General features: G+C 37.0%; 1 protein-coding gene across 6 annotated transcripts in view; it reads left to right on the forward strand.

The window, feature by feature from the left end:
• USP15 (ubiquitin specific peptidase 15) overlaps positions 1–25515 on the forward strand; it is a 59239-nt gene that overhangs the window by 24232 nt on the left and 9492 nt on the right. For 4 of the 6 annotated variants that reach the window (XR_015796398.1, XR_015796399.1, XM_007437510.4 and 1 more), the window contains 10 exons: positions 6372–6455; positions 10783–10927; positions 13010–13183; positions 13519–13677; positions 18262–18486; positions 20487–20570; positions 20660–20754; positions 20895–21086; positions 21611–21726; positions 22765–23037. Coding sequence is in view for 4 of the 6 variants with exons in the window: in XM_007437510.4 (XP_007437572.2) it covers positions 6372–6455; positions 10783–10927; positions 13010–13183; positions 13519–13677; positions 18262–18486; positions 20487–20570; positions 20660–20754; positions 20895–21086; positions 21611–21726; positions 22765–23037 (1547 nt within the window). In the remaining 2 variants the exon portion in view is untranslated. Of the gene's footprint in view, positions 1–6371; positions 6456–7240; positions 7309–10782; positions 10928–13009; positions 13184–13518; positions 13678–18261; positions 18487–20486; positions 20571–20659; positions 20755–20894; positions 21087–21610; positions 21727–22764; positions 23038–25515 lie in introns of all 6 variants that reach the window. The other 2 variants (XM_088141775.1, XM_015889715.3) reach the window with 2 other exon arrangements.

A 25515-nucleotide genomic window follows, 5' to 3' on the forward strand; every position in this document is an offset into this window, starting at 1 on the left:
TCAAGGGATCTGCCAACAATCCTGAACAAAATATTACCTGATCCCACAAAAGTATTCAGAGCCAAGGCTTTGAATACTTTTCAAGCACTTCATTGAACTTCAGGCAGAAGTTTCACTTTTTCTGAGGCAGAAGGAAAGCCCAGTCTCAACAGTTTGATAGAGAGGAGTTTGTTCATGACTTGGCTTGCTTGGCAGATATTTTTGGCCATATGAATGAGACAAATCTTACAGTTCAAGGTCCTGCAGATGCTATTATAGATGCAGCTGAAAGATGCCATTATGATCTATTTTGGCCAAGTTGCCATTCTGAAAGAGAACATTGGAAGTAGACAACTATATAAACTTCCCATTGCTGGAGGAAGCACTTCTACAGGCTGCCGACAAAGTCTTGTCAGATTCTCCTCAGGCATCTGCAGACATGTGGAAATTTTGCAGAACTCTTTTGAAGGTTATTTCTGCTCAGGCACTTTGAAACTGAAGCATGGGTTTGTAATTCTTTCCCTGCTGATATAGACAACATCAGTGATAGAGATCCTGCCAAAGATGACCTCAGTGCCATGAGAACAGAGGAACTGATGCAGATGAATTCAACTTGAAGAGTTTTGGAGAATTCTGATGTTTCTTGTCACAAGTCTACCCTCATTCTAATAAAGCAAACCATGGGAGCTCTGGTTCCATTTGCTACCATCTTCTTTTGTGAATCAGGGTTTTCAGCACTTGCTGCCATGAAAACAAAAAATCAAAATCATTTAGCTATCAAAGATGGCATGTGCATTGCCATGTCAAATGTCACACCTCAATTTCAGTGTTTGAATCAAGCCAAACAACATCTCATTAAATTCTCATTAAATTCACTTTTGAGCAAAATTAAACTTTACTTTTTATTTTATTTACACAATGTGGATTTATTTCTTTTTTTTAGAAAATTAATTGATTTTCCGTTAATTTTTGCATGAAAAACAAGAATGGGAGAGACATAAATCTTCTAAAGTCCATGTTTATATTCTTCATTACAAAAATCAGTTTTCAATGCAATAAAATAAATTGTATGCAAAATGTTGTCTGTGCATGTACATTTTTCTTTGGAGAGGGTCTATGCTTTTTATCAGATTCTCAAAGGATACTATGACCTAAACAGGCTAAGAACCACTATTCTAAAGTACAAACTGAGCAAGTGCTTTAAGCTGCTCTTAAAACTATTTTCAGAGTCTTTTAACCCTATTGATGCACCTTTATTAATAAACTCCATTTCATTATAAAAGAAAAAGCCTTGTTTTTAGAAGTGATGTCTTTCGTCATTGTTCAAACTACAATTTTTGGTAAAGTTCATCTTTTGCTAAACCTTAATTTGGGGTTTGGCTGATCACTTATGGCTATGATTTGGTTGAGGGTTTTAAAAATGAGATATTTTTAAATGCTTTTTGAAGGTAGACAAGTTACAGTACTTGGTTATTTGTTATGCTGGCCACAAAAGAGTGGCAGTCGATAAAGACTGGGTCAAATTGCTCTGGTGGTGGATCACCCCTCTTTAGCCTGGTATGATGTGCCCAGGTCCTAAGGCCTTCCACCTTCACAGAGCAGAACCTGGTATGGCCTTTTGCACTTCAGCTGCAGCAGGTCAACTTCTCCCCAGGTCTTGATGTACACCCAATCTCCTGGTTCATATGGATGGACGGGCTAGTCAAGTCCAATAGGCTGGTTCAACTGTAAGTAGACAGATAAAGAGGACAGAGCAGCAGACAACTGTTTCAAATAACTTTGGACAGATTCCTCTCCCACGGCATGCAAATCTCCTACTTCCCCACTCAGGATTCCAGGAACTCATTCCCCACTGAGAAGTCCGCTCATGTAAGACTTCAAACAAGCTGACCCCTAGCCTTTTCCTGGGGGCTATCCGGAGGAGTAGCAGTGCCAGGGGGAGGACTTGTATCCATGCCTCCTGTCCTAATCTGGCCAGATGTCTCTTTAAAAGGCCGTTCACTTTCTCCACTTTTCCTGAACTTTCAGGGTGATAAGCTGAGTGCAATTTCCAAGTTATTCCCAAAGAAGCTGCTATTCCCTGGACAATTCTTGCTATGAAATGTGGCCCATTATCAGATCCAGTACCCCCCTGTGGAATTCTGAACCTGGGAATGATTTTCTTCAAGATCCATTTCACAACTTCCTTTGCCTGATTAGTTCTGCAAGGGGAGGCTTCTACCCATCCTGAGAAAAAGTCTACCATCACCAACAGATACCTAAAACCTCCTTTTCTAGGGAGTTCAGTAAAATCTATTTCCTGGGGTTACCCCCCTTTGGAGGTTCCCCTGAGGTCTGACCTTACTGGTCTTTGGGTTGTTCTTTTGAAAATCACACATTTTTCACACACATTCCAGGCTTCTGGGTAAATTCCAGGAGAAATAAACATCCTAGACACATAATCCCCTAAAGCATTTGATCCCATATGACTGGACTGATGGGTATTATTCAGGATTTGTCTCAGCAGTAAGTCTTGGGTAACTAGTCTTGGGTAAGACTAGTTTTCTTGTATCAGTTCTATACCACCCCAAAGGATCTAATATTGTACCTAAGCCTTTAACCTTGGCTTCTTCATGGGTATAGGATGGGTCGTCAGGTAGTTCCTCTGGGGGCACTAGGGCTGCCACTTTTGCTAGTGACAGTCTAGCAGCTTGTTAGCAGCAACATCAGCTCTCCTGTTTCCTCTCACCACATCAGTCTTTAACGTGCATAACAGAGGCTTCTTTTGGTTTCAACACTGCCTCTTATAGATAACTAATTTCTAATCCATACTTGACTTCTGCTCCTTTTGAGTTTAGGAGACCATGCTCCTTCCATAGAGCACCATGTGCGTGCAAAACTCCGAAAGCAAATGTACTGTCTGTATAAATATTAGCTCTCTTGTCAGTGGCCAATTCCAATGCTGTGATTAAGGCAATTAGCTTAGCTTTCTGAGCAGAAGTATTGGCACCCAATGGAGTAGCTTTAACTGTCTCCCAAAGGGTGAGTACTGCACACCCAGCCTTCCTCTCCCCTTGTTCCATAAAACTGCTCCCATCTCTATAAAACTCCACATCTGGATTCACCAAAGGAACATCTTTCAAATCAGATCTGCTACTATACTCTTCAGAAACTACTTGCAAACAATCATGAGGGTCACTCTGCTCCACTTGAGGAAACACAGTGGCTGGTTCAGCCTATTGGACACCACCAAGGACACATTTGGATTATCTAACAGGATGGCTTGATATTTTGCCATCTGGTTTTTAGTTAGCTAATGCTCCCCCCCCCTTTGTTTCCAATAAGTCTACCATAGCATGAGGCACTTGCACCTGCAAAAGTTGACCATATATTAACTTTTCAGCCTCTTGTACCAGCAGGGCAGTCTGGCATATACAAAAATTGGTAGGTCAGAATATTTCCTCCCACCTCACGTTCTAATGCTTCTAGAAAGGGAACCTTCTGCGCCTTTCCTGAGGCCCCCTTTACTTCTAAATGTTGTTTTGTTAAAGGAGCAATGCGTTTTGTCAAGACGGATCTAGTTGCTCCAGTATCTACTAAATAAACAAATAAATACATTCAATTGACTCCCCTACTTTTAATTTTACCAAGGGCTTGGGGAGTAATAAGGGAGATCCAGCCTCCCACCCCTGGCCCCTTCATTTTTAATCTCCATTCACAAACATCTCCCTGGCCCATTGCAGGCATTCGTTCTTCCAAAGTCCTTCCCTCATACATATCGCACGCTGATTTTTCCCTAGAGGGGTCATCCTCCTCTGAAAACCTCCTCTTCCCCGGAATTCTCCTCTGACCCCTCATCTATTTCCCTGCATTTCTCTAGGTCCTCCTCGTCCACCTCTTCCACGTGAACCACTACCTCCCTCCACTCCTATTCTGTTCTTGTAATGCCTGGGTGAGGGAAACAGTGTTTCTTCGAGCTTTCTCCATTTCCTTCTTTTCCTCTTGTTTCTCTCTGTTCACATATACTTTATATGCTACCTCAACCAACTGGGCAACTGGTATTGTTGCCCCTGCATCCAGTTTCTGCAACTTCTTCCTAATATGCTCAGTACTCTGACCTATAAAAATAATGTTTACTACACAAGCATTTTCTGAATCCTCTGGATTCACTTCTCTGTATGTTCTAAAAGCCTTATAGATTCTTTCCAGAAATTCGCTCAGGCTCTCATTCTTCCCCTGTACAACTCCATACACTTTTGACAAATTTCTCTGCTTAGGGACTCCCTGCCTAAGGGCTTGTACCAACCGAAAATGATAATTTTGCCATTCTCCTTTCTTCGGGGGTTAATAGAATCGTAAGTAAAGTCTGAATGTCAGCCCATGTACAGGAATGAGTTTCAAAAATTGACTCAACCAAATCTGCCATAGCGGTTGGATCTTCCCTGTATGGAGGAGTGTTGTTTTTCCAATTGTACAGGTCTGCTGTGGAGAATGGGGTATGTATTTACGTTCCCATTTGGTAGGGGTACCAGCTGTTGTCTTAGAGGCAATTGCTTAGTTGGACCCATTTTTCCAAAGATTGTGGGCAATTCCAGGGTCCTCAGGTTTTCCTGAGTATGCTGGGGGTTAGAATCTGGACTAATTTGTAATTCCAGAGTTGAAAATGAATTAGATAAAGGGGGATGCATCTACACCCCCCCCCCATTATTGGGTGGTATTAAAGACCCGGCTGGATATTTCAGGGGCTCCTGTATCAGGACTATAACGGGGGGGAGTATCACTCTCTTCCTCTTTAGGCAAAACCTTGATTCCCTGTTTTACCATAAGAATTCCTTCTGCGTTTACTCTTGTGCTCACACACCCACATTTCTTTAGTAAGTCCGGACTATTGTACAAATTTAAAAACAGCTGTGCATACCAATGTTCTTCAAATCGTTCATTTTGCCACAAATATGTCATCAAGGCAAGTATGGTATCATAATTTAGGGATCCCTGTGAAGGCCATCAGTGGCCCTCCAGTAGCTGATGTTTTGGCCCTTTCTTAATACTATATTGAACCAACTGACCTTTTCTCTTAGGGTCAATACCACCCAATTCTATAAAATTACACATCCTAGGGGCATTTTTCCTTCTATTACAACTCCTTTCCTTGATTCCTCATTTTTACTCTGGCTGGAACCCATACCTCCATCTACGGCTTGCATCCCCTTTCCGTTAGGAATTAGTGGGGGGCTCTGGCTTTTTATTGCCTTGGGGTTGCTGCCCCCCCAGACCCAGGGCTTCAATAGGGGCCTCCAGCTCTTTTTCGCCTTGGGGGTCGCCACCCCCCCACCAAACCCAGAGCTTTCCATCACCCTTGGTCTGACAAGTCTTGAGAGGATTTACATGGGATATTAATAAAGGAGTTTCACTTACCCCAGATGGTTCTGTATTGTCCCTTGAGGTGCAAAATTGACCCATGTGAGTTTCAGTCTTTTAGTCCCCAGGATTCCCCTCTAATCAAAGGAGGCTTGCGCCATTAAGTTTAGGGGCTAAGGTGGCTGAAATCAGCTTTGTGCTCAGTCGTGGTCAACAGCGGACTAGGAAGGAGAAATCATTTACCCTTCTCTCAACCAAGTTTAAAAGTGGTTCAGAGCTATACCTTGCTTAGTCCTAGTCAGATGTGGGCCATCTCCAGAGAAATCCAGATGAAGTACTCCTGGCTGGCTCGCCAAAAACTGTTGACCACAAAAGAGTGGCAGGTTCGTCTACCTGGCACACAAGGTCCAATCAACACACCGAGTTGGGGAATCCTTTTATTCTTTTTATTGAAGCGCTTCAGCAAAAAGGGTCCCGTCTCTCTAGGGTTTGCTCTAAACCTTGAGCAAAGTTTTACATCAATCTTTATACCTTTCAAAAATAGGGAAATAGGCATAAAGAAAACATGATTGGTTACTTGGTTGCACAGATGCACTTGCTTCTATGTTATATACTAACATCCCATAACAAGCTTAGCATGTTCTGTGTTTTCTAAAATTTCCACCTTAGGGTTGTGCGTTTTACTATGTTAATTAGCTTTTGGTTACACTAGGGTTGTAAGTGGTCTCATAACTGAGTCACTCGATGGTTTCTGAATACCTCAAAACCATTCCTCTTCCCCTTTTCAAGGTACGACTTTTCTACCTGCTGTCAAATGTCTGCTGCACAAACCACATCCTCTTGAAACTCAACCACAAGCATTTTATAGCGTGCTCTAGTAAATATGCACTCTAACAATATTCTACCATGTGGCCCTCAGTTAACTTTGATCATAAGAATCTTTTTTTATTATTATTATTCACATACATTGCTTCATCTGTTAGTTTTTCCTTTTTCATTATTAATTTTGCAATCTCAGCATTTTTATCTAATTTAACATTTTCATATTTTTAAAGGTCCCCAGGTGCATCCAATTTTCCAACTTTACCAAAGATCTCTCCATCTCTATCAAATAATTATAACAACTTCAACAACAGAAAGTAAGCACCGTATCTTAAAGAATTTTTAATTTTAATCATCCAAGTATAGTTTCTAAAGGAGATTGTTTATAAGTCTAGAAAAATAACTTGGATGTTATTACTGTGGAAATGTAGGGGGCACCAAGACTTAAAGAACGCAAAGACTCTAATGTGTTGAGAGAAGTATTTCTGTTTTGCTTTTCAAAACCTAGGAACTGTAACATGCTTTCTAGCATCACTTTTTGATCTGAGACCATTACATTAAGAAAATACTTTAGCAAGAAAGGACCACATGCAACAATTCTCATATGACTTACTGATCAGGTTCTCTTAGTTTTGGGATTTGGCTATCAAGATTAGAGATTTTTGTGATTTCAGGATGTATTTGGGTCATATGTAATGACAAATAAAAGCTTAGTATATGATTTTTTAAAATTATTATTATTATTATTATTATTATTATTATTATTATTATTATTATTTTATTATGGCATACTTCTAATTGTTTCCCTAACAAAAATGTAGTACAATAAAACAGTTTTAAAAACATTGTCCATCATATAGTTCAGTGAATTTGGAGTTATATATGACAGATGCATTGCATTGCATTTTCTGCAGTTCATTACAAATTTGAAAATATCTGTATGCTTTTTGCTAAGCATACTGCTTTCTGATATGCATACTGGAAAAAAATGGAAGTTACAAATGCAATGTTGCTTCTCAAAATTTGTGGCTATGAATCAAATGTTAAAATGTTTTAGTATTTCATAGTAATATCTCTAAATATTTTATACAATATCTTCCAGTTAAATACTGCATTTATGAGAAGGGAGTTTTCGTATGGGGTGAAGTGGCATTTGTGCTTCTACTAATTGTGAGTAGCCCCAACTCTCTGTTAGACAAATACATGTATTTAACTGTAGTCTATTGTACTGTGTGTGTGTGTGTATAATAAGCTCAAAAAAATTATTTCTTTAATGTGTATAAACCAGGCCTCGATTGATGTTATGCTTTTATTAGAATAGTGATAGCCAGTGTTATATAAAGAAGCATGTCTGAAGTTATAGGACAGTTGTCACCTACTTAAATCTCATTTTAAAATGGAATATAAAATTTTAGAAACAACAAAATTGTCCTGGCTTTGTTTTAAAAAGGGCAGCTTACTTCCATCTGATGAAATTGTCTGAATAACTAGCAGGCAGGTACTTCTTTATTTTGAAGTTAAAAATGCATTTTTAAGGAAAAAGGTTTGCTTCTTAATTCAGCTAATATAAGGTTGTAGTTCTAAAACACAGAGGCTTCCTTGGTTTATCTACCTGTAAATTATGTAATACATTTTTCTACTTAGGTTTAGCTAAAATAATTTGGGAATCATAAGTATTTTGGTAATTTCTGTGCTTCCTACTGGTAAAATCCAGATGCAGTATATACAACACTGTGATTTCACTTCAGCTCCTGTTACCTTCTGACTTTTAGAAGCAAGTGTTTGGACTTGCTTGGAAAAATGGTAGGCATTTTAGCAAGTTACAGTTTCTGTGCACAGAGTCCTATTAAATGATTACCATAGTACAGTGAACAAGTTTATACTCTTCGCTCCCCCTTCCTGATTTCTTTGTGTTAAAAAAGTAGCATATATTCATTTTGGTAGGAGAGAATTCCACTGAACTCATCTGGGCTTACTTTTGAGTAGGTATGTAAGGGATTCCATTTGTGGTACATTGTGATTAGCCATTTGTTTTTAAGGTATAGTCTTGAACATTCTTGGAACTGAGTTGTGCTGAACACACAGGAATTTAAATCTTACTTTCGCCAATCATAAATATTGATAAATACTTACAAATCTATTTAAAATAGAAATCTATTTTAAAATATCCTTTTTAGCTAATGTTGACTCCCAAATATGTTTTTAATAGAACATTTTAAAAGATGCAGCCATTGTATTTTACTGTTGAAGAGCCTAGAAAAAAATAATTGTTTTAAAACACTGTTATTCTCTACTGGTACTCTATTTATATACTTCATATAAACACATGGTTTTTCCTGCTCAGTTGTAATATTTGATTCCTGGAGTTGAAGAACACAGGTTTTTTAAAAAATCTTTTCCCTCTTACACTGTTCATGCCTATATGATATCATGGCTCCCACCCCCACCACCCCCAAGTCAGTCATCACAATATTTTACTACTTAATGAGTAAAATAGGCTGAAAGTCTCTAAATGAACATACTTTTCTTTGCTCCAAAGTATCAGATAAAATGCTTTTCTATGAATATTCCTTTGTATAAACTCAGATAAAATGGAAAGAAAATTATGAAGCATGCAACATTGATAGAGTGTTTTATATGTCTTAGCACCTTTATCTTCAAAGTACCTTCTGAATTTGTTGCATTTCTGTTTTATTTCAGCAATACAAGTAGTGCAACCCTCTAATACTTCCAGGATGCTCAATTTACAGCACTGATAAACTTAAACAATATTTTCTGTTTTGCTAATTTCATCATTCATGAATAAGCTTCCTACTATAACTGTTCTTTTAACAAGAATGGTATCAATTGTGTGGATATTATAAATTATATGAAATTTTAATTTAAAAGGTACACAAAAATTTTGAGCAGTGGTGAAGTGTAAGGAAAAATAACCTTTACCAAAATTTATTTGACCGTTCCCCTTGTTTGTTTTCTTAATATTATATGTAAAGTACTGGGAAAAATTAGGGGAGGTTGGTATGAACCTAAATATTAAGCATTATTTCTGCTTTGCTACTAAAATTGTTTTTCACAAACTACAGAAATTCTATTTTTACAGATGATATATGTTCAGTACAGTTTCCATACTGAAAACATCCCGTATCCACCTTCGTTAATGTCCCCGCTCCCCCACCAGAATACATTCACAGTGGTTTTTATCATGTCTGTTTCAAGTTTAAATTGGTGCATCTTTTCAGCATTATAGTTTTTAGTTCCCTGATAGTGACTTATCAGTGTTCTATACTGAATAAAAATCTAAGTAGTGTATAAAGTGTGCATCAGTAAAAAACAAACTGTATACACGATCATTTGAATCTCAGGTCACATAATCTATATTTAACTGACAGCCTGAATAGCTGCATTGTAAAGAGCCCATGCTGAGTACCTGTGGGAATTGATAATTTATGTGATCTTCATTTGATCCTATATCAACGATGATTCTTTATAATCTTTTTGGTGGTTAACATGCTTTCCCAGGAGAAAAAGCAAATGAAGCTATGAAGGTATTGTCCCATAGCAATAACCTCCAGTTTGCTGAGTCATAGTCATGGTTCTAATCTAGAACTAGAAGATGGCTTTTATTTTTATATTGTTTAGACAGTATTAATTCTAATAACATTCAGATTTAAATGGGAAAATTTATGTAGATGAAATTTATCACATCATTTCAGTGCTGGATAGTTAATAAACTTGTATATTAGCACAATGAGTTTTTTCCTTTTAAAACTCTTAAGCATTACATTTTTAGTAAGTTCTCTGTGCACTCAAGTCCACCTATGCGGCTTCTACCTGTGTAACCTACTGATTTCAGTCTCACAAGTTTTATCTCTATCTCCTTGGCTGGAATTTTGATACCAGTTACATGTGCATATGTTACATAAACATCACTGGCACTTGCATATATAAATATGTCTATAAATATGTATGCAAGCAAAAGAAATGTTAGATTCTGAAAAATCTAGTGCTTTTTGATATTTTGTACTTTAGCTTTTCATAAGTATTTTTATCTTTTAATATATTTATAACATACTACCCTTTAATTCTCAAAGATATTTCCTATTATAAGTAGGTCATATCTATATATCTTGATACATGAAACTATAAAACAAATTAAAATACAATGCTTGAAGGCACTATGTGGAGCCTTTATTATTCCATGCTGCTTTCTTCAGTTTGTTGGCTTGTTCTGGCATAGTGGTTAATATAGAAACAGAATTATCATATATTTAGCAAGTTATGGTATCCCTGGAAATCTTTATCTCTCACCTGTTGCTAAAGTATCATTGTTGGTTCCAGTTTTTAGCATTTATTTTTAACAGTAGCAAAGTTTAATTAAAATATATCATATTGCTGGTGCTGCCTAATTTTGATTATATTATCTTAATTGAAAAAAATTGAAACTTTTTTTCTGACAAGTGTCAACTTTTCAAATGAAATGTTGAAACAAATGATTGTACTTTTTAAATGAAAAGTTGGAAAAAAATTGAAGAATTTTTACTGTTACTGGGTTTAAATTCAGAGTCTAAATATTTCAGCTACATATGCATTTAAGCTAGACAGCTATAGCTCATGCAATTACAAGATAAATGTGTTTTCTTCCAGCATGAAAAATTCAAACTACTGCCTTCCCTCATACACTGCTTATAAAAATTATGACTACTCAGAGCCAGGAAGACACAATGAACAGCCCGGTCTTTGTGGTCTAAGTAATTTGGGAAATACATGTTTCATGAATTCAGCAATTCAAGTAAGTGTTTCGTGTCAAATAAGATTTTATTGCATTGTATAAACAGTTTTTAAAATGGGGACTGCTAATAGAATGGGGAGTTTTTTAACGGGGAGTTTTGCTAGTGCAATTTTATCAGAATTTCAAACTTGCATTGATTTCTGTGGTTTTTAAATCCTTTTGTAGGGGATATTATGAGGAGACAAATATTTCTTGAATCTTGCTCAGCTGTGACTTGGTTCTTTGATGTTTATTTATTGTTTTTCGATAATTTCATGCCCACTAATCAAAAACTGTTTAGAAACAGAGCTAAACACCACGAGCATAAGAGCACAGTAAACATAGAGGAGAACCTTTAAAAATAAAATACTTACAAATTAAAGTAAAACTAACAGCTATATAGCGTCTATTTGCCAATCTCTTTTGATGGGTATAGTTGAGTTTCAATTCAAAAGTTCTCACTCCATCCTTTGCCTCACTTGGATTTGATATGAAGAGACAGATATGCATTAGTTGTATCTGTTTCCACAACTCCAAATAACCTAATCCATCAGTTTCATTTGTAACATGAGGAATACAGTAGAACTCTCTAAAACATTGTAGCATAATAGCAAAGGGCAGAGCAATAACCCACCAGTGCAGCCTTCTGAAACTGGATTATCTTTAACATGAAAAAAGTAATAGAGATAGCTTGTCCAGAAGAATTATGGAAGAATTTCCAATCTTATGGAAGACTTCTGAAATTTCTAAGAAAATCAACCAAGTGATTTCCCCACAGTTTAATGTCTGAAGCCCAACCAAGTGTTGAACTGACAAGTGATCACTTGCTCCAGCACCTTCCCTCAAATCAGATATTGGCAACAGATCTCTGGTTGTCTTCTGGGTCCATGTTTGGTGGTTGTTATTATTGTTATTATTATTAGGTTCTCTAAAGAGACCTGATACTACCTTTACTCTGAAAAAAGAATTTAAACTTTCATGTGCAATCAGATATCCCCTGATTAGATATTATAAAGTATCTTGACAGAGGTCAAACACTCAGGTTACTGACCAGGAACAGTCTTTTTCACAGTTTTCATCAACTATTAGTTATCTAATAAGACTAATCTAGGTGCTTTTTTTAAAAAAAATGAGACTGCATAATTGTGGAATCCAAGTTGCAATTATTGTGAACAGCTTTACAATTTACCAAAGAAATTACCTTGTCACATCAAGGACATGTAATTTTCTGCGATCTTTGTCTCTATTCTAATTTCAGTAGCCTTTAAAATACTTAGATTGATATTTCTATCCTGAGAAGATGCAATAGTGGGAAAAGGCACTACTTTGTCCCCATTATTTCAATAAAATAGGTTTAATAACTAGCTCTAATTTGAGTTCAGTTGAACAGCACAAGTTATTCCTCCAGCTGCATTCCAAAGAGCAGCACAAAGAGCAGCAGCCATACCATAGAGAAATACCCCAGAGTCTGGTTTCTGTTATATTAATTAGCCTAGCATGAGGAACTTGATGATCTGCATGGTATTATTGTTTTGATTAGCATTGGAGCCTAAAAGTAAACCACAAATTATTCATCTCTACATTAATTTTAAATAATCTCAAAATAGTCTGATCTAAGGCTTTTCATCCTTACAGAGGAGAAAAAATGGTAGGTGTCTTAATAGGACCGATTCAGTGATGACAGAGGTTAGATATTAATTTCTCATTGTTATATCTGTCCAAACAAGAAAACTAAATCATGTGTTTGGGACCAGTAATGTATTCAGACAAACTCTCATGTCAGACGTGTAATCCTAAGACATACTAGAGGCAACAACCTTAACATAGAAGTTGATCCACCCTCTTGAAAGTCTTCAACACTAAATATGGTTCAACCTTGTTGGCTGAGGCATGAAGACTAATTGGTAAAGATATTGTAGACTTGGGAAAACTAATTGTCTACTGAATCTTACTAAAATAATTTTGTAGCATTAAATTAATATAGGGACTAGAAAAGGAAAAAGGAGATTTGATAAGGAAGTATGAAAACTGAAGATGGCATTGAGAGGCTGGATTACTGTGCATTATACAAAAGTATTTAATTTTATTCACATTCATTTTTAGTGTCTCAGCAATACACCTCCACTCACAGAATATTTCCTTAATGATAAATATCAAGAGGAGCTAAACTATGACAATCCATTAGGAATGAGAGGTGAAATTGCAAAATCTTATGCAGAGCTCATCAAGCAGATGTGGTCAGGAAAATACAGCTATGTTACTCCAAGAGCATTTAAGGTGAGTGTAACATAGTTGGATCCTAGAACATTTAATTTGTTTTCAGTTATATGATCTTCAAAAGAATAAAAATTTAAAAAATAGAATATGTAGATATATTAATAAAATAGGCCCTTGAAAACAGCACCTGGATGGTTTTTTTTGTTTTTGTTTTTTTGGTGGGAGATTCCTATAAACTGCAGCAGTGACCCCTCCCCTTTTTGTCAATCCTATTTCATAATATTACAGTTATATATTTTAAAACCCATAACATAAAAGTACACTTTTTACTTGATTTAACAAAACTCCTTTGCATTATGTCACAACTCCACTATCAAAAATATTTTATTCTCTAGACGCAGGTAGGGCGATTTGCACCCCAGTTTTCAGGATATCAGCAACAAGACTGCCAAGAATTGCTGGCATTTCTTCTAGATGGTCTGCATGAGGATTTGAATCGTATTAGAAAAAAGCCTTATATTCAGTTAAAAGATGCTGATGGAAGACCAGATAAGGTAATGTGCTTTTTTATGTAATGTGTCTACATGATTTGGACAAATTTTGTAAATAGAAAAATGTATCTTCATGATTTGGACAAATTTTGTAAATACAAAAGTGTATCTACATAATCTGGACAACTCAATCCACACTTGAGGCACTGTAATGGTATGTGAGAATGACCTTGGGTGATGGGGGAAGAGCCACAGCCAGAACAGTCAGATAAGAGGCAGCTTAATCCATAAAAGGAATGTGGACATGTTAAACATCTCAGAAGGGACCCTCACTAGTTTCTTGGGCTGTAAAGGCGATGAGGGAGGAATGTACTTTCAGACGTGCAAGATTGCCGTCAGCCTTGCAAAGTAGTCCAGACAGAAAGCATGCCTAGATCAATTAATTCTACTTTATTGTAAGGTTATATTAATAGAATCTTGCAAGTCTTAAAGTACATTTGAGTACTGATGGTCCTACAGAGGATCTGTCTGTGTGGTTAATAGAAGTCAACACTTATTTGATTGCACATAATTACTCAATTTACATAATGTATGTAATATCTTGCACATTCCTGGATATATTATCCATCTGTTATCCAAGAGGGAATTCAAACCTGTGTATGTTTCTACATGATAGTGGGAGAAAAGTAGCAGAGCTAGATGATAAAAACCACAGCTGCCCAATAAACTGAGTGCAGGTGAAAAGCATAGTGTGATGATATGTGCAAGGACTTCAGCCTTCTAATCTGAAGAGAGCCCACTCATATTTTTGACCAAAAAGAAGTTTCTGCTCTGTGCGCTGAATTCCAACCTTGAAACTGTTAGAAGGAAGTTGCAAGAGTGGGGCTGGCCCATGTTAATGCTAGATCTTCATTATTAACGTACTTGCTAGTATTTTATTATTAATAAGGTACTTGCTAGTATTTTGTTATTAATAAGGTGCTGTGAGAAAACTTGGCTTTGAAATATGGCATAGATTATTTAAATAATATTTCATTTAAAAATAAATAAATAGTACCTCAGGGAAAGACAGGAGCAGGACAGGCTATCTAATTAAAAGTAGCCAAATACCTATTTCACAGAAAGAGTCCCACAATCCTTTGAACATACTAGATTCTCTCTCATCACACACACTGTATTCATTCCTGTCACCATGTGCAATTCTCCCACTCTAGCTGCTTTTTTCTTTCACAAATCCAGCATAAAATAGACAGTCCCTTCTCTACTTTTACCCCTTCCCTTTTGGGGTCACTCTATATACCTCCTTATCTTTAATTGCTATTTTTGCTCACCCCACTCCCCTCAGGTTTACTTGCTATCTCCTCCCTTCCAGTCCTGCTCTCTCCTCCCATCATTAAGCAATCCCAGTTTGCCCCACTGCTACCCACAGACTACTTCCTCATCATGCAGTAGCAATAAATCTGTCCTTTTTCTTTGTAGGTTGCTAGAAGTGCTTCAGAACCAAGCATTTGCCTTTAGCTGCTCATTGTTTTTATGTTCTAAGAAATCTTCAGTGAAGTAAAGATGGCTGATAAATGGAAGCTATTTATTTAAAAAAATAAATACAGCCAAGATGCTTTATGAGGACTGGGGAGATGTCCATGGACGCTTTCAGATCCTGTATTCAGGGAATCTTTAACTATCTGAAAATGGATTGCATAGATGCTTTGGTGATAGTGAGGTTCTTGCTTTTGATTCTATTTCCTGGCCTTGGTCAGTTGGTCCTTCTGCATATTATATAAGCATATAATGGTCGAGAGCCTTTCCTCACTAGAATCAACTCTCACCAGAGTTACATTTGGAGTAATGTTTTTTTTTAAAGCACTAAACATGCTTTTTCACTCTGTGAAGCATTTTAAAATATACTAATTTGAACATAGAGCTGTTGATTCTGTTATATGACATGGATCTTTTAGCCTAGAGGTTCCTTATTTTGTACTGTGATTTTACAAGTGCTTATTGCTGTTTTTATGCTGAATCTAAATAAGTTTATTGTTGCTGCCATCAATGTTCAGAATAGGATCAAAGATATATTCTTAGCCATGTTTGATCATATTTATTATGGTCTTCTGCCATTTGTATTATTTCATTTTTGGCTCCTTAGTGTACAGGTAGTCCTCGAGTTACGACCATTTGTTCAGCAACTGTTTAAAGTTATCATGGTGCTGAAAAATGGACTTATGACTGGTCCCTGAAGTTACAGCCATTGCAGCACCCCCATGGTCATGTGATTGTGATCTGGGTGCTTGGCAACCCTTTCGCACTTGCAACCTGTTGCCAAGCACCCCATGATCATGTGAGCGCCATTTGCAACCTTCCCTGTTGGCTTCCCATAAGCAAGGTCAATGGGGAAGCCAGCAGGGGAGGTCACAAGTCGCTTGGGTAAGTCTCCCCCACCCACTCAGGCCTTCGTTCACTTGTATGCACTACACCCTCCTTCCCCCCTCACTCATATGCACTCACTACACCTTCCTTCCCCCTTTGCTCGCTCGCATGTACCAGCACCCTTCACTTACATGCACCAGTGCCCTCCTTCCCCCTTTGCTTGCTTGCATATACTGCACCCCCTTCACGCTGCGCTGCAGCTCTGGAGCTTTGCAAGAGGAAGGCTTTGAAGGAGGAAGGAGAAAGACTCACAAACGGCCAGCAGCTTCCAACATGAGCTGCAGAGCACACACCGGAAGCACTCCTGGAGAGTCCTTCAATGCCCAGAAGCACCCTAGGAGAGTCTTCGAGTGAGCGAAGGAAGGGGGGAGAGCGCTGGTGTATGCGAGCAAAGAAGGGAAAGGGCACAGTGCAAGCCGGCAAAGGGGGAAGGAGGGTGCTTGTGCATATGAGCGAGTGAAGGAGGGGACAGTGTGTGAGAGCGAGTAAAGGATGGAAGGAAGGCACGGTATGTGCATGCAAGCAAGCAAAGGGGAAGCAGGGCGCTAGTGCATGCAAAGGAGGGAAGGAGGGCGCAGTGCATGTGTGCAAGCAAGCAAAGGGGGAAGGAGGGATCTGATGCATGCAAGCGAGCGAAGGAGGGAAAGGGCATGGTGCATCCAAGTGAAGGGGGAAGGAGGGTGCTGGTGTGTACAAGCGAGTGAAGGAGGGCCCGGTGCATATGAGCAAGTGAAGGAGGGAAGGCGGGCACGGTGCAAAGTGAAGCAAGCGAAGGGGGAAGGAAGGTCAAGAAGCCCCTGAGCTGTAGTGAGGCAAGCAGCCCCAGAGCTGCATAGTTCTGGGGCTGCTTTCCACCCTGCAAGGCAGGGTGCAGTGCAACCAAAAGGTCAGGGATGGGAGGGAGTTGGAGGTAGTCCCTTATCTTACCAAGGCTCAAGGCTGGGAGGGACCAAGCCTGGAATGACCTGGACTGGGGTGGGACCTTGGTTATAGTAGATGGAATTCACTTAACGACAGCAATGGAGAGCGCTGGGATTGCCATTGCTAAGCAATATGGTCACATAACATCTTGCTTTATGACCGCATCACTTAGCAGATTCCGGTTCCAATTGTGGTCGTAAGTCAAGGACTACCTGTGCAGAGAACTGAAGTACTGCCACAATGACTGAGGTCATCTGACAGCAATCATGTCAATACCTTGGATCATCTGTTCATTAGACTTAATGACTCAGGTTCTTAACAGGATCATCTGCTAACCCTGAGCAATAAACCCATACAAGTTAATTAACTTTTGGGGACAGAGTTGCATTTTCAGTGACCCACCACTGTAGTGATAGCCGGGAGGTTAAAAGTACTTGATATTATTTGCCTGTGCCAGTAGAGATACTACTGATTTCCTCATACACAGATCATTTTCTTTAATTAGGACACTTGATACCAATTATATGATGCCATAAAGTTCTATTCCTGATGAGTTACCAGAGTCATGGTACCAATTCTGCTGGGTCAGACAGAGGGGAAAACTGTTATGCAACAGGATAGGTAGCTAACAGATAAAACACAATATAGTGCTGCATTCTATAATATATTTTCCATTAGGCTTCTTTTTATATAACTTTCTTTTGTTGGAATATTCACATAAAAGCAGTTTTTTTCTTAAAACCTCTCATTCTTCAGAGGCTGGCTGCTAACAAACATTCTGTAAAACTGAGAAAGCCTTGCCAGCCTTCCCAGACAACATCTCTTAAGGCAAATTGAACAACATCTGGTCTCCAAACCTCATGCTGCTCTAATTGCAAAATGTCTGTGAGTTGCATTCTCAAAATTTGGTGAGGCTTTTTTTTTTTTTTTTGATTTACCTAAAAGCCCACAATCCTCCTAACCCTCCCCCCTCAAATATCAGTGTCATTCTCCCATGCCCAGTGGAGTCAGAAGAAAAGAGCCTTAAAGTTCCCAGAAATAATCCTCATCTTCATTTGAGATAGCCTGGCATTCATAATGGATATAATATAAAGAGAAGGAGAAAATATAGAGGTACTAAATGTTTATCTTTCCGCAAAGTTACTCAGTCACTTTTCCTACTGTAATCTGCTGGATAACACTGTTATGTTCTATATAGCCTGGTACATCTAGGGATGCATGTGATCTGTTAATATATTTGTACTTAAGTATTTAATGCTTCATAATACTTATTTTTATTATTTTAACTTTGCTTTGGTTTAGGTGGTTGCTGAAGAGGCTTGGGAGAACCATTTGAAACGAAATGATTCCATCATTGTAGATATATTTCATGGACTTTTTAAATCAACCCTAGTTTGTCCAGAATGTGCCAAGATCTCTGTAACATTTGATCCCTTTTGTTACTTAACTCTCCCACTACCTATGAAAAAAGAACGCAGTTTGGAAGTTTATTTAGTTAGAATGGATCCACTTGCCAAACCCATGCAGGTGAGAAATATATGCCAAGTTTACAGCAGTAGATGCTTTAATATGTTAACTGAAATTAAGTTTTGTTTATTTTATGAATTTTAAGGCCATACTTCAAATTTGTTGCTGTAGTCTTTTCTCTTAACTGTATAACTTATTACTATGTGTAACTTATAGTACCATTATAAAGATGGAAGCTATTCTCTTGAATCATAATAACCTTCTCTGTTAAGATTATTCCAAAGATACAACACAATAAGACAATAATTTGTTATGGATACTAGAGCTATTATAAGACAATAAAAAGTGTATAATATAAATCATTGTTTGATTCTTCATCATGATTGAAAAGATTAAATAATATGGTTTAGAAATATAATTTTCACTTCCATTTTCCCCATAATTTAATCATAATTCTAGTTTAATTGTATACAACAGCCACGTTGCATAGTTCTGTGTTCTCTGTTAAGAAATTATTTCTCTCTTATCTCAGATTGCAGAAAATTGGCCTTGAAAACTTTTCCCCAGTATTTATCTTTGCTTTTGGGGCATAGTTCTATCCATAGTCTTAATCATTTATTTGGTGGCAATTATAACCGAAAAACTGAGCAAAAGCTGAGCAAAGAATCAGATATTTTACATATATGATGGGAAGAAAAAAGAATCAAGGTAGGGCTTCTGGGTTAGACAGAGTTATTAGTTAAAGGTCCCAATCTTTATGTCTTTTGATCATAACTCTTAAGCAAGTATATCTATCTCAAACGTTCTCATTATGTTCTCTGTTGAAAAATTCTGTTTGGCTGGATAGCTGTATTATTAAATCTGGTGCCTGACAGAAGGTTAAGGAACAGCATTACACTCAGGTTGCCATTTTCAAGGCTCTTTGTATATTAAAATGAAGTTGTACTTCTGAGAGAAATGGCAGAATATGTTTGCAAGGCCTCCTTTAACAATGAGTGAAGTGGACAGATCAACCATTTTGTCCCGGTTTAGACATCACTGCAAACCATAAGCTTGCAGCTGAGTTTGTACATTCCCCAAAATGAAATAAAATATTATTCCCAATCTGTAGTGCATTGGAATTCACTCAGTGCTGTATAGAGATTCTGTGAGGGGCAAATTTTGAAGCATTTGTTACAGGATAATGTTTGTACTAAGGTGAAAGCAACATTAATCTTTTTAATATTAAATATCAGCAGCTCAAGGGCAGTAGAAAGATAGCCACAGCATGACAAGTTATGATATGCTAAAGAAGGGTAGAGTAGAGTCTTGCACTCCTGTTGTTATCCTATAATTGAAAAAGTCTTACTGCAAAATGGAGTTTACAATTTATGCCAGAAAATCATTGTATATTAAGTAGGCAATCAGAATAGTGCAAATTCAATGCAGTGTTTTTCTTCATTTATTCAGATCTGTATTTCATTAAATTGATTTGCTTGGAAAATAATGTCTTAAGAGTGCAACAGACATTAACAGATAAAACTGAATGCACAAATGCAGTTTAAAATACAGTATTTTGTGGGTGAGATTTCCTAGATTAGCTAATAGATGATAGGGATTAATTATAAATCAGATACATAATGAAGGAATATGATAATGTTTTACTATAGTCTGAAAAACAGCAGTGTGAGTTGGAAGATGATGGCTTTGAGATTCAGATACAAAGTGGGACATTAGTTTGTTTGAATGCTCCAAGGGAAAGAGGCTGTACATTTTCTGTGGTAGGAAATTGTGTTTTATTGCCAGTTATTCATTAACAGATTCCCTTTCCACCACCAAAATATTCCTATTAAACCACTTTCATAACTAGCAATTCCTTCCCTTTAAAGATGGACTAGTGAGTTTGATCCATATACATTAACAACTCCACTCAGAAATTAACCCACTAAACTATGTTTCTTTTCAAAAGCTTTCTTCTTTCACATAGAACATTTTTATGCCACTTCAATATTAACTTGGGAATTATATCCAGTTATTTTCTTTGTTTCTTAAGAATGACAATGTTGTATTTTATTTTCCAGTACAAAGTAGTAGTACCAAAAATTGGGAATATACAGGATCTGTGCATCGCATTATCAACTTTATCAGGTGTTGCTGCAGATAAGGTATGCTATTTCATAGGTAAATTGTATATCAAACTGAATATTATCTGTACATCTAAACAAACATGAAGTAAATTGTTTTTCTTTTTTAGATGATCGTTACTGATATATATAATCATAGGTTTCATAGAATATTTGCAATGGATGAAAATCTAACCAGTATTATGGAACGTGATGACATTTATGTGTAAGTACAAAATAATCATAGTCAAAAAAATATTCTTTTTGTCACAAATTGTATGTGAATTAGTAGAATTATATAAAGATATAGCTTGGTTTAAAATGAATATTTTGTATTTTTGTTTGATTTTGGTTTTGCTGCTTTAGATTTGAAATTGCCATCAATAGAACTGAAGATACAGAGCAAGTTGTAATTCCAGTTTGTTTAAGGGAAAAGTTTCGTCATAGTGGTTACAGCCATCATAGTGGTTCAACACATTTTGGACAACCTTTCCTTATAGCAGTGCCTAGAAATAACACTGAAGATAAACTGTATAACCTTCTGCTATTGAGAATGTGGTAAGTGTACAAAAGAAATGCTGCAGTACATTTTAAGTTGTATTGGAGATATTTGGACATCACAAATGTAGATCTTCAAGCAGAAGGTAAAAGGCTTTTTTAATCTGCTTTTTCTGATTCCATGGTTAATTGTAAAAAGAAGCATCAGCAATGTCTGCATGATGCTGTATACTAATGCTATATTCCTTAATAACGCTGTTTCTTAAGGATATTCCATTAGTAATCTTCAAGGATAATTTGAAGATAATACTTCTTCTAGATATTTAAAACAAATTTTATATCCTTCTTAGTCACTTGTAAAGAATGTGATATTTCCAAGATTACTTACAATATAAAAACAGAGCAGTTTATTATCAAGTAATCTTTGCTGATGTAGCACGACTACAAAGTAAGAATGTAGCACTTACTCTATTTCCATACATTTGTATGGTCAATTTCATTGTATTATATGTAATTATATGAAATAGTAGAAAAAAAGTATCATAACATGAAGGTTGGTGTAATGATTGATTGGTGCATTTCAGTCGATATGTGAAAACCTCTGCTGAAACAGAAGACACTGAAGCATCTCTCCAGTGCTGCAAGGACAATAGTATCAATGGTAATGGCCCAAATGGAATTCATGAGGAAGGATCTCCAAGTAAGGCTTGAATTAAAAACAGTTGCTTAAATCTTAAACTGTCTTGTCTTCTTTTAAAACTTGTCAGTTGCCTTTCAGGATATTGGTTATCCTTAATTGACATCATAAACGTAGCAAAACATGGCTCTCTAATATTTGTGAAGCTAAAAAATACAGTTGCAAATATAAGGGACTTTTTTCTTGTCATATGTTAAAATCTTATTTCATGTATATTGTAATTCACAATTGGTGTATACTGAGAGTGCTTTGTTCTCTTTTAAAATAAATGTATTCTATATAGAGAAATTGTAAAAGAAAGTAGCATTGTAATAACTCTGCTGTTTCACCTGATGAGATGGAAGTGCCAGGTTTGTATGTATTTTTTGATTCCATGAACATATTGTACAACTCTAGTCACCATTATTGGACTTGAAATAATGTGGGCAATACTTAATTAATTGTCCACAGCCCTATGTACAGTCCTTGCAGAAAGATTGGATAGAATTTTAAAGAATCAAGAGCTACACTTTCTTTTATAGTCCTTTGTAGTTTGCCTAAATAATAGAATAAATTGGAAATTGCTGAAGGTTATTTAGTGTGGAATATACATAGATTCCTTCTCAAGTTTTCTTCTTTATTGTTCTGAAAGATTTGTCAGTTCTTAGACCCTCTACCTCTTCCCAACAGCCAGGGGTTCTCAGATCCTCAATCCTGTAATATTTAAAGAAATGCTTAGTTGGTTAGAATCCACATTATTGTTAGTTGTCTATCATTGCTAGTAACATTCATTTGGTTTAATAAGTCATCCAAACTTAATAAATCATCCAAACGTAAGGTAAATCCAGGTAGATTTTACCTGTTTTGGGAATAATTCATGTACAATTTCGATAATCTATTGCTGTGCATATGTTTCAACTTCTACCAAAAGCAATTTTTAAATTTGTGTTTCAAAAGTTTACATTAGAGATAGTCATATTGTAACTCTGTATGTCTTGATTTTACAATTCACGTATCCTAAAGTCAAGGATATTCACTGCATCATTATGTCTTCCATCACAGGTGAGATGGAAACTGATGAACAAGATGATGAATCCAGCCAGGATCAGGAGCTGCCTTCTGAAAATGAAAACAGTCAGTCAGAAGATTCTGTTGGAGGTGATAATGATTCTGAAAATGGATTATGCACAGAGGATTCCTGCAAGGATCAACTTATAGGGCACAAAAAACGATTGTTCACATTCCAATTCAACAGCTTAGGCAATGCAGATATCAATTATGTCAAAGATGATACCAGGCATATAAGATTTGATGACAGACAACTTAGACTAGATGGTAAGTTTTATACTGGAACAAATTGGATTTTATAAATGTTACAATTATTATTCAGTCAATGAATAAATAATGTTTATTTCTCCTATCTTTTAGGGCAAATTCTCACAAGGAGGTATACAATGAAAATGATAAATAGAACATATATTTTGAAAAAAAGCATCAGACAAAATTCTACATTTCACATTATCCTACTATATACCCTCAACATAAAACCACAAAGCACTTCCCAAAGTTTGCTCATTGTCCCCTCTTATACCCTTTCAATCAGAATTTCCCCCTACACCTTGCCAGACACATTTAATAAAGCCCTGTAGTTTTTGTATTCATTCTTGCTGTCTTTCACTTTTATAGAGGAACAATAATGGCATTCTTCCAAATGGCAGAGCATTCAAATGCCCATTAAATAAGTTGAACAGCCACTCCATAAACAAACCACATCCATGTTTTAATATTTCTCCACATACACCATATATACCTGTAGCCTTATCATTTTTCAACATTCTCACAGCTTTTATGACTTCCTTCTTATCAATCTTTTCTTGGTCTCTAACATTTGTAGATGAGTTGCAATTCCACACTTCAACATACAGTATCACTATCATTCCCATTCACATCTCTTAAATACTCCTTCCAGCCTGCTCTCACTTCAGATTCATCCTGAATTGTTTAATATTTTTAAAAATTTCTCCATTCTGCTGTTCATTAAGACTTCATTTAAGTCTTTTCAACTGTATCCAAAACAATCTTTTATTTCCACCAAAATTCTTCTGCATTTTTCCTGCCTCTTTTAATCTTAAACCTTCCTTGCTCTCTTTGATTACATTTTTCACATCTATTTTTGTTCTATATACACATTCTACAATATCTTTCATCCTTGTTTTTTACAGTAATTATTCCCTTGTATGCATGTTTTCCTCATCTATAGATGTATATTCATTCCTTTGCCACTTGTAGGTATGAAATAGACTTATGCTTAAACCATGTAATGAAAACAAACCATTCTTTATTCACCAATCACCATTCTTACTCATTTGTGGGTGCTTGAATAGCTATCACATTTTCTGTATCTCATTTATTTATGGTTTTTATTTTTATTTTACTCAATGAAATTTATAAACCACTTCAGTGGTCCTGAAAGACTTCAAGCAGTGTACAAAAACAGTGGCAACAAAGGTACTGCAAACAATGAAATACATACAAATTACAGTAAAACATGAAGTTACATTATATTTTATTAACAGGTGCACTCCTGGAGTCAGCAAGTCTTCACAATCAGATCCAAAAGGCCTTCCAGGACAGTCAAGTTTTTATAAAATTTCCAGAAGGCCCTGAGAGTCAGAGACACCCTTCCCTCAAGGGGCAAGCTATTCCTGAAAAGGGGGGTCCCGATAGATAGAACAGAATATCTGTAGCTCAGGGTTGAACTGTGGAGTCCTTGGTGTTCCCTGAGCTTGGTTGTTTTCTTGCCAACATTTTGTTATCCAAAATGTCTGCAAGAAAACAACCAAGCTCAGGGAACACCAAGGACTCCACAGTCCCCACAGAAAAAGCCTGCTTTCAGGTCCTTTCCTTCTGTAATTCTCAGTAGGTGGGCCTTCAGCACGCCTTCTCTGTTCACTCAGATTGGGGGTGAATTGAACTCAGAAGTAGGCTTTGCAGTTCTCAACACAGAAGTTTTCCATAATGGCAGAAAAGTGACTTGTAAGGAGAGAAGCTGCTGCATTTTGCACCAGCTGAAGATTCAGGATGGTGTTCAAGGTGAGCCCCATGCAAAACCCAGTGGAAGATGACAAAGGCATGAATGACTACTTTCAGTACCCCGTTCTTAGTAAGATTACAGCTGCAACTTGGCAAAGACCTTGGTGGCCGCAGCCATTTCTGTGAATCCAGGAAAACCCCAAATTAAGAGTTTGCTGTCCACAGAGGAACATACTCTGTTAAGAGCCAAATATGATATTATCCCAGATTCAGAAGATTTCTAAATAACAATTTCATCTTGGTTGAGTTGAGTCTCAGCCTATTTCCCCACATCTAGTCCCTTACAGCATCCAGACATTGGGTCAAGATTTGTACCTTATTCTCCATTTGCCTGAGGGTGGAGATATGCAAATAACTATCATATGCATATTGATGATCACCTCTCTTTGAAACACTGGATGACTTTTCCTAGTGGCTTCATATAGGTGTTAAACAGAATGGGGCACACCATAATGGAGTACCTATGGGCCACACTTCTTCCCTGCAATAGCTACCAACTGGACCCACCCACTCAGGAAGGAGGAAAATCAACATAATACAGTGGCTCCTCAAAAGCAGCCCAAAAGGATATTCTAGTTGATAGTATCAAAAGTTGTCGAGTGGGTCCAGAAGGAAATGTATGATTGCAGTCCCACTATTCAAGTCCCATCACAAATTAACCATGGTGTGACCAGTGCTGTTTCAGTCCTTTGCCCCAGCCTGCTGCTTCTTGGTTTCTCT

Source organism: Python bivittatus, unplaced genomic scaffold (assembly GCF_059951505.1).
Source record: "Python bivittatus isolate LINGU-HERP-01145 unplaced genomic scaffold, Pbiv_v1 ctg000330_np1212, whole genome shotgun sequence".
Classification (NCBI taxonomy): domain Eukaryota; kingdom Metazoa; phylum Chordata; class Lepidosauria; order Squamata; family Pythonidae; genus Python; species Python bivittatus.